This window comes from Filicampus tigris, chromosome 14 (assembly GCF_054856515.1).
Source record: "Filicampus tigris isolate MCC_2025a chromosome 14, RoL_Ftig_1.0, whole genome shotgun sequence".
In the NCBI taxonomy this organism is placed as follows: Eukaryota; Metazoa; Chordata; class Actinopteri; order Syngnathiformes; family Syngnathidae; genus Filicampus; species Filicampus tigris.
The window spans coordinates 10,852,104-10,861,962 of NC_141230.1; the positions used below are offsets into that span (position 1 = coordinate 10,852,104).

At 40.9% G+C, this 9,859-nt stretch overlaps 1 protein-coding gene across 6 annotated transcripts; it reads left to right on the plus strand.

Moving 5' to 3' along the window:
- The first annotated feature begins 193 nt into the window (after positions 1 to 193).
- On the plus strand, positions 194 to 8,095 carry piga (phosphatidylinositol glycan anchor biosynthesis, class A). 6 transcript variants are annotated; one of them, XM_086051110.1, is made up of 9 exons: positions 194 to 1,460; positions 1,619 to 1,728; positions 1,816 to 1,883; positions 1,998 to 2,088; positions 2,706 to 2,976; positions 3,058 to 3,190; positions 4,298 to 4,430; positions 5,746 to 5,952; positions 6,809 to 8,095. In XM_086051110.1, the coding sequence occupies exons 1-9, from the start codon at positions 1,448 to 1,450 to the stop codon at positions 7,067 to 7,069; spliced, it is 1,287 nt and encodes a 428-aa protein (XP_085907236.1). In that variant the 5' UTR covers positions 194 to 1,447; the 3' UTR covers positions 7,070 to 8,095. The 6 variants fall into 6 exon arrangements, with proteins under 6 accessions (XP_085907236.1, XP_085907235.1, XP_085907234.1 ...); XM_086051109.1 differs by having other exon boundaries at positions 1,816 to 1,839; positions 1,927 to 2,088; XM_086051108.1 differs by having other exon boundaries at positions 1,619 to 1,883.
- The last annotated feature ends 1,764 nt before the right edge of the window (positions 8,096 to 9,859 follow it).

The following is a 9,859-nucleotide window of genomic DNA, read 5'->3' on the forward strand; positions in this document are numbered from 1 at the left end:
TATGGTTGAGAGGTACACTATAAATAGCTTTTGACCGTACTAAAGCAGATATTCAGGTCTGTACTTTATTGTAGTAGTCAGTGTACTTTTACTATTTTACTACTTTTTACTTGTAACCCCTACTTTTGGTACCGTCCGTATCTACCCCCCCCCCCCCCCCCCTTAGTGAAAATAGGCTTGCTACTTTTTTTCTAACAACACAAGTCAAAAAGAGAGACAATCAACCCCATAAAGTGAATTCATAGATTTGTATCTAAATGTACTATATACACACGTCAGCAAAATTATTGGTACCCTCTGTTAATGAAAGAAAAACCACAGTGGTCATAGAAATATCTTGAATCTAACAAAAGTAATAAATACAATTTTCATGAAGATGAACCAATAAAAATCAGACATTGCTTTTGAATTGTGGTTTAAAACAATTATTTAAAAACACACTCAGGGCTCAGGGAAACAGGGCTGGTCAAAAATTATGCAAATGAAAATAAGTACATAAATATATGATGTGTTGTAAAGAAATGTCGATAGTATTATCAATCATCCTTTAATACAACACAGACAGTACTAATTGCATTGACTCGTGTTCAGTAATAGGTGTTACCAGAGCAGAGCGAGTAGCCCTGGCTGCAACGCGCAGTTCGAGGCGTGGCTCATCGTGGGGTGGATCTAAACATTTGACTCCGCCCACACAGATTCTTAGCGCCTTTTTATTTTTATTATTATTTTTTGTTAAACTATTTCCTTGGTGGTTTTAATGAATAATACGCCGTTTTATGACGCTTACTTTTTAACACTTTATTGAACATAGACAATTACAAACTCAACCCTCAGTCAGTCGGGGCGGAGCTATGAACTGTTAGACGGAAGTGGTCGAAACTACCAATTGACGGGCATTCTGGGTGAATAGAGGGTTGCAGAGCACGGAAGCTTGTAAAGCGTGTTCAGGGGCCCTGAAAATTGGGGAGGTGGTGTTGGTTCTGAGTGTCTTGGCCATTGGGTTCAATATTTGTGGTTTAAAGACGTCCTCCACTTAGAAATGACTGGGATGTGTAGTACCACATGTAGTACCACATGTTCCCAGTCCCTAGCAGAGGGCACACTCCCTGTATGGTTGAGGTTAGTATTTGGGTTTCATTCAGTTGATAGTTTGTAATTTTCAATGTGAAATTACGTGTTTAAAAATACGACGTCATTAGACTGCGCATCAAGCCGCCAAGGAAATAATTTAACAGAAAAGAGAAGGCATTTAGATGTCGAGAATTCATGTGGGCGGAGTCAAACATGTAGTTCCACCCCACAATGAGCCACGCCTTGAACTGCGCTCTCTCAGCAGAGCAGAGGCACCCGGAAGTGACAAGGGCAGTTGACCGGCTAGCGCCTGGCGACCGAATGTGAAGGAAAATGTACACCACCGAGGGAGTTCTCCGTAGTTTGTCAAGAAGAAATGAGACAGAACGGTAAGGAAGGTTTATTCGACTTAATTAAAATATCAGCGTTTATGAAGTATACGTAGCTTAGAGGTTGATTGGTTAGCTCATTGCTAATATTCGAACTAATATCCCTACACTGCATCTTGTTCAACGTAATGAAAGGATATTTCTGGTTGTCAAAACAGCTGACGTTTGCTGTCATACAAGTACAATGGGCCACAGAAGAAGGGCAGCAGCTTTCAATCATGCATCTCAGGCAGGCTCTGGACCCACAGCAGAGGCCATCAAAACTGCCGTGAGGAAGCACAGCATCTGCATGGTGTCTGACTTCTTCTACCCCAACATGGGAGGAGTGGAGAGTCACATTTACCTCTTATCCCAGTGTCTGATCGAGAAGGGACACAAGGTGGTGATCGTCACACACGCCTACGGCCACAGGAAGGGCGTCAGGTACCTGACCAATGGCCTTAAGGTCTACTACCTGCCTCTGCAGGTGATGTACAACCAGTCCACCACCACCACCTTCTTCCACAGCATGCCAGTCCTGCGCTGTGTTTTTGTCAGGGAGCGCATCACCGTGGTGCATTCGCACAGCTCGTTCTCAGCAATGGCCCATGATGCTTTGTTTCATGCTAAAACCATGGGCCTGAACACGGTATGTGGTTCTTAAGATGGATTCACACTGCATGTCTCATAGTAGTGGCTTTTTATTTACATATACAAAGATCCCTCAGTTCATGATGGTACCACCATCGAGGTTAAGGTGCACATTGAACTAGTTTGCACTACAGCATAAGAATACGTCCTAACCCAGAAAAGGAAGACTCACTCAGTTATCACTGTACATCCAGTTTTGTTTTATATAGCGATGTCTTGAGATACGATTGATATGGCTTGGGAAATTTACGAGATACGATTTTTTTTTTTTTTTTGCTTTGATTTGTGAGCTAAAATTTTAGATATGAGAACTGTATCAGAACTCAACTTAGTTTACAACAAGCAGCAGCTTGGCTGGTAGTTAACAATTTAGGGCTGGGCTATATGGCTTAAAAATAAAATCTCAAAATTGTTTTCACAAAAAAATGCAGTTTACGTCATTTTCAGTCAACAGCAAGTTGACTTTGACCGAATGGACACAGGGCACATGAGAGGAAAATAGATTAAAAATAATAGAATAATAAAAAGAGCCATGCAGTGTACATCCAGTTATACTGAAGTAGACGTGGTAGTAAATTAGATTTGTATAAACAGGATGTATGTATGATTACACAGGTGTTCACTGACCACTCGCTCTTTGGCTTTGCCGACGTGAGCTCCGTGCTGACCAACAAGCTCTTGACGGTGTCACTGTGTGATACCAACCACATCGTGTGCGTCTCCTACACCAGCAAGGAGAACACTGTGCTGCGTGCCGCTCTTGATCCAGAGATCGTGTCCGTCATTCCCAACGCGGTCGAGCACGGCGACTTCACGCCCGACCCGTCTCAGCGCCACGACGACAGGATCACCATCGTTGTGATCAGTCGCCTTGTCTACCGCAAAGGTACGCTCTTGATGGCCTTTGTTTCTCATGGTTATTCACAATTCAAGGCTGAAACTTCACCTGGGCCTTCCAACTTCACAGGCATTGATCTTCTCAGTGGAATCATCCCAAAGCTCTGTTGCAAACATCCAGATCTGCATTTCCTCATTGGTGGAGAGGGGCCAAAGAGACTTGTGCTGGAGGAAGTGAGGGAGAAATACCATTTACATGACAGGTACTTTTCGATGTCCTTAATTCTCATTCACCAATTTTATCCCACCTGACCTGAAATTTGTAATTTGTAATTTATTTATTCAAAAGGGACAGTGCATATTGATGAACATTTACATGTAAATATGCCAGAATTAGCCAATGGCTACTTTCCATATGCAGTCCCTAGCAGGTCAAAAGAAGTAACATTACAATAGCAACACCAATAAAGAGAAGGACAGAAAGAAATCAGCACATAGAACTGACACATTAGTGACATACAAAACAAAACCCCAAAATACATTTATAATAATACTAACAAGAGGGCTTGATTTAAAATTAGTGCTCACAAATTTGGTTTCTTTTCAGCCACTTTTTTAGGTTGACTTTAAAAGTGCTTAAAGTGGTGCAGTCTCTTATTTGAATAGGAATCTCATTCCAGACCACAGTACCATTAACTGATAAAACCTGATTACTGAAAGTAGTTTGTCTATGTGGTACTGCACAGTCACCTCTAGTGAAGGCTCTGGTTCTTTTCCCACTTTTCAAACAGCCAGGTTGACAGATCCACAGACAAAAGACCACTTTCAGGAGCCGAATGACATGCGTAACTTAGAAGACCACAGTAACTCTCCAAATATTTGAAAACAATTCCTTTTTTTGTCACTACAACAGTATGTTCATTTATTAAGCATCCATTTTTGATACAGGTTCTTAGTGTGCAGGGCACAAATAGGCAAACAACCGTTCCAATCATATTTTTACATTTTAAAGTCTTGAATTAACCTATTCAGGCCTAAAGCACCTGATTCAACATCTCCCCAAAACCTATGAGCGACTGCAGAATCACCCTCTTAAAACTGAGGTTCTCCCAGAAATTCAACACCTGCAAAGTAATTGATATCTCAGCCACCGTACATCCACACAAATGGATGGGAAAAATCCCCCCCAACATGCTTCAAAATCTCAGAGCACCAACTCCAGATTTTTGTTTTCACTTCCTGCAGCGCAATGGACGTGTCCAAATACTTTTGTCCATATTAGTGCAATAACCCTGGCAGCAGACCTGCTAATCATGTATTGTAATGTGTTTTAAGTGTTTATATGTTTGACGGAAATATTATAACTGCAGGGTGCGCCTGTTGGGGCCTCTGGAGCACAAAGATGTCAGAGGAGTTCTGGTGCAGGGTCACATCTTCCTCAACACCTCACTCACTGAAGCTTTCTGCATGGCCATCGTGGAGGGAGCCAGTTGTGGACTGCAGGTGCGCTGCATTCCTTCACTCTATACACAGTACCGTGAAAAAGTATTTACACTCATCAAATTATTTTTTTGCATAGTTTCCCCACTCTAATGTTTGAAATAATCAAACAAATATAAATATCAGGCAAATATGACCCAAGTAGTAAACGTAAAATTTTAGCCCTTGTTAAATCATGAATTGACTCTGATTGATCACATATTTTTTTTTAGAAAGCTCATTTTAACTGACCACACCCAAGCCTGATTACCTCCAGTCCTATTCAATTAAAAACCCACTTAAAGCGGAAGTCAACGCAAACATATTTTTTTCAACAATATGTTCCCAACAGGCCCACTAGTTGAAAGAAAGCATTCTGATAAATATTGCGTTTGTGGAATAAGTGTTAATCCACTCGTTTTTAGCCATCTCTGGGGGCGGCCATTTTGTCTTCTGTCAACTGAAAATGACATCACAACTGCTCACAATGACCAATCACAGCTCAGATTCAGAGAACAGGTCAGCTGTGATTGGTCGTTGTAAACAGTTGCGATGTCATTTTCAGTCGACAGAAGACAAAATGGCCGCCCCCAGAGATGGCTAAAAACAAGTGCATTTTGCTGCTTAAGTTATATTCCACAAATGCAAAATTAATCAGAATGCTATGTTTCAACTAGTGGGCCTGCTGGGAACATATTCTTGAAAAAAATATGCTTGGGTTGACTTCCGCTTTAAATAGAACCAGTTTGACAGAATGAAGTCAGCCAAAAGATCTCAAAAAGCTGCAACAAAATGCCAGATCCAAAGGTATTCAACGGCAGATAAGAAATAAAGTAATGGACGTCTCCTAGTCTAGAAAGGGTTACAAAGCCATTTCTAAAGCTTTAGGACTCCTGCGAACCACGATGAGAGCCATTATCCACAAATTGAGACAACGTGTAACAGTGGTGAACCCTCCCGGGAGTGGCCGGAACTTCAAACGTTTCCCCAAGAGCACAGCGACATCCCACCTAGGAGGTTGCAAGGAACCCAGGAAAACATCGGAAGAAGTGCCGCCCTCAGAGATGACTAAAAACAAGTGGATTAACACTTATTCCACAAACGCAATATTTATCAGAATGCCCCGTTTCAACCAGTGGGCTTGCATAGAACATACTCTTGAAAAAAAATGTTTGCGTTGACTGCCGCTTTAGATACACAAATGGGGAAAATTTGAGAATTGGACAAGTACTTTTTCACGGCACTGTAAAATCCTATTTACTGACAAGAAATAAAGGAGAAATGTTTGTCACTTCATAATTGATATATAGTAAAATGATGTTGATTTACTTCCTCGAAGGTTGTCAGCACGCGTGTGGGTGGGATTCCCGAGGTGCTACCCGAGGACTTGATCACCCTTTGTGAGCCTACGGTGCAGTCGCTATGTACCGGGCTGGAAACGGTCATAGCGCGGCAGCGGTCTGGCTCAGTTTCCACGCCCGCCTCCATTCATGCACGGGTGCGGAACCTGTATACCTGGAGAAACGTTGCCGAAAGGACCGAAAAGGTGGGTCTGGCAGATCCTTCCACTGTCATTGCTGGAGGTTAACACAAACTTGCACTATACTGTAACAATTACTACCATTCAAGCCACACGTGAAATGAATGAAGCCTTTATTTCAGTTTCTAACATCGTCAAAAGTGTAAAAAGAAGTTGAACACAGGCATCCATTATCAAATAACATTTTATTTGAAAGTAATATTGAATTAACTGTCATGTTGATATTAGTGTGTTGAGTAGTGCAAAGTACAAATCAAGCCAACCCCGGCTTAGTTTGTGACAAATGGCATGGATACGACTCACATTTTTTAACATTCTTACCAAGTGTACAAACTAAGTTACCCACAATAAAATGTAAAAAATAAGCTATAATATTGAAAAATAATGAAAATGCTGCAATACTATTAAGTTAACCTAATGAAACTTTCTTAACTTTAACGGGGAATGACAAGAGCGGAGAGCCTAATAAGAGTTCCCTGAAATCTTTTTTTCCTCCCAAACTAGCAACATTTTAGCCTTGTAAAAAGAGCGAAAAAGAACAACCCAAAAATGTAATGGAATACGAAACATGTACACTTCCCACATCTCAATTTTGTTGTACATCCTTGCCATGCAAGTGTAAAAAGAAGTTCACCGCAAACAGTCAAAACCTTAACTTTGATAAGTGACGAAGCATGCAGGACTCTTTCCATGTGAGTCTGCTTACTTCACGTCATTTCCTCTCTTAATGACCCTGTTGAGCCTAAAGTAAGTTAATAAAAGCCAAAGAAAAAAAACTGTGTGACCTCAGGGTGTTCTACTCTAGAGTTTGCGCTGTATATTCAAGCCGAGCTCTATCAAGTAAAATTGTTGTGGCTCTCAGGTGTATGACAGAGTATGCGGCGAGGAGGTGCTTCCCCTTGACCGACGCCTTCGGAGGCTGAGGACTCACTGCGGCCCGGTGGCTGGCTCCATCTTTGCCTTTGTGGCAGTTCTAGACTTCCTCTTCCTGTTGTTCCTCCAGTGGTTGCTGCCTGACAGGCTCATGGATGTGGCTGTAGATTCCAGCGGTCCTCTTGGACTGTGGAGGCAAGAACCAAGCGGGAGTAAAGATAAAGCTCTGTCGAAAAGAGTCATCAAATAAGCGGCTTTCTCTCGCTTCTTTTCTGCCCCTGATGACGCAAACACTATCGTGAGCTAATAAGCTAAAACTTTGACTGTTTACATTATTAGAAAGGGACAAGCTATTTATTGTGAGAGATTTGCGGGGATGTGATTGTGTTTTCTTTGTTGTTGTTTTTTTTTTTTTTTTTGTCTGTTTGTATGACAGGACTGCACAAAACACTGGGCGATTATCACCAAACATGTAGGGCGCCACTGGCAAAAAGTGGAGATAAAAAAGTGAACCCCCCCCAATGAAAATAGGATTTTGTTACTTTTTAATAGGAGGCAGATTTTATCTCTTTTCTTTTATACAAAATAAATGTGTACCTGTGCCCACCCCTGCATTATTTGGGCAGGCGTTGCGACGGTTCTTTAAGAATCACTGGGTTTTTCATTCTTGCAACATCTGTGGTGGAAATGTAATATACACCCTTATATTTTTTGATGTTACATAATTGACCTTGAAATGGGAATGTGAGTGCCCATTCATCACTGCTTGCAGCTTTAATTTAGCATTTTCATTTTTCACTTAAAAGGTTTCTGTTAATTAGGGAAAAAAATGAAAAATGTAATTGCTTTATCATGGTTTTATTCATACATTTAAAACCCTGCTGTCGTATCAAGAATCAGGTGACTTTCTGTATCCACTGTGACAAAACATTGGCGCTATTTTCTTTTGCAGGACTCAATTTACACTTAGATTTTTATTGAAGCGCTTGTTGGATTAAGAACTGAGATATATGCTCTACTGGGGACCTTGTAGTTTTTGATAAAACTGAAACAATGGGATTTCATAACCTTTTTATCCCCATATTATTTCATACACATGTTCATTCACTTGCCGTTAATCAATTTCTGCTTGTTTGAATAACATCTTGTGTTTGCTCATGTTTAATGTGTTTTTTTAATTAATATATATATATATATATATATATATTTAGATGAAGCCTGTAGGTCTTTTGTTTCCAGTATTTCATCCAGGCTATGACCAAAGTGTATTTCACAACGTGTCATATTTATCATAATGATCTTTTTCTCAGGACAGGTTAGTCGAGTTGATCCAGTAAAAGACACCGCTCTCCCTTTCCACTGTCTTCTTTTGCAAACGTCACAGTGGAAGGTTGTGCCAGACATAATGGGCTATTATAAATGCGGCAGCTATCCAGGGCTAGTGGTGCTTGTTTGCGCACCGTTGTGAGTAGCACTTGAAACAATACACGCAGTGATGCTTGGAAAATGTAGGGAAATGTGAAATAAAAGTCTTTAACCTATTTGTGTTATTCTGTCATTGGTTAAAAGTGGAACCTCCAAAGTTCAACTACGATTCTCTACTGACAAGAATTAGTTGAGGATGCGCATAGTTTCATACCCAACTACCCTTTCCCCTGAATGGGCTGCGAACGAATCCCAACAGGAAGTACAATAGAGTGGGAAAAAAACGAGTTAAACCCCAATGTTCTGGAAAAGCATGCTTGAAAAGTCATCAAGACTTGGCCTCATCATATGTGACGCCAGCAAATCTCATTTGACTTCTGCTCAATGAGCAGCTAAAGGATGAACTTTATCCATCCCTCCATTCCGCTTGTATTTTCTCATTAGGATTACGGATGAACTCCAGCCTCTCTTAGCCGACCGATTTAGGGCTAAAGGCAGGGGTGTACACTCTGGACCGGTCCATCATTTACATCAATGAGCAATTTAGAGTCCTCCATGAATCGAACAGACATTTTTGGAATATGATAGGAAGACAAAGAACATGCACACTAAGCGCAGGAAGGCCGGAGCTGAGATTCGAACCACAAACCTCAAAATTGTGATCCAACATGCTAACCACTTGGGCTTTGTGCTGCGCTGTTCAGGATTAAATGATGTTTTGGGGGAACCAGTAATGGCAACAAATGCTCAATACAATATGAGCAATGTAATTTACTACAACACAATTCACAGATGTAACAGCAAAGTGTCTGAAAGTAAGGAGATCAATAACAACTAGAGATTAAAACACTTTCCTGTTGCTTCTCAAAATGATGAGTAGATTTACACTTTATTGTACATTGGTTAACATTTTCACACTTTTGAATGCTAAAATGTTTCTGTACAAAAGGTTTTGCAAATGAATTGATGGCAACAAGTTAACTTTTTTTTTTTAATGAGAACCTGTAAATTTACCAGACTGTGTTACACTTTGGAAGTGAAAACATTGTCCAAACTTGTGTGTAAATATGCATTCGTAACTTCCCTAAGCACTTTTTCACAGCTGCAGGTTCACTAGGTGCGCTATTGTTATGCACAACGAATGCGGAGCGTAATCATGGCCTGGGATGAGAGCGGGGGTGATGTGACCATGCTTGGGGGTGTGTTCTCGAGTGGCCGTATGAGAGGGAGAAGGGGCTCCAACTTCCTGGTTAGTGTGCTTTAAAGGGTGAGTTGTGTAAGAGTCTGTTAGTTTCCAGTCAGCATAGTGGCTTTTCAGATGGAAGTTTCTCTGCGCTCGCAACCCTGTGACTATGTGACTATTCTATGTGACTCTTTTATATCAATTTGACGTCACAATGGACCAAAAAAAGAATCACTTTTATACCTCTCTTTCTACAAAAACCTCCGAAATGTTTGACTAAAATGCATGGTTGCAGTGGTTTTATAATATAGTGTATACATACCATCTCATCTGTGTCTTTTAAGCGCAGTAGCCTTTGTAGCATCGTGGACAGCGCCAGTTGGCTTCCCCTAGTGGTGAGAAAGGTCACTTCCTTTCCAAAACAAGACACAC

Excerpts from the sequence above, each read along its gene's own strand:
- piga (XM_086051105.1), top strand. Across the intron at positions 3,191-4,297 it reads AAATACCATTTACATGACAG|GGTGCGCCTGTTGGGGCCTC; the intron begins GTACTTTTCGAT and ends TTATAACTGCAG. Across the intron at positions 4,431-5,745 it reads GAGCCAGTTGTGGACTGCAG|GTTGTCAGCACGCGTGTGGG; the intron begins GTGCGCTGCATT and ends ACTTCCTCGAAG.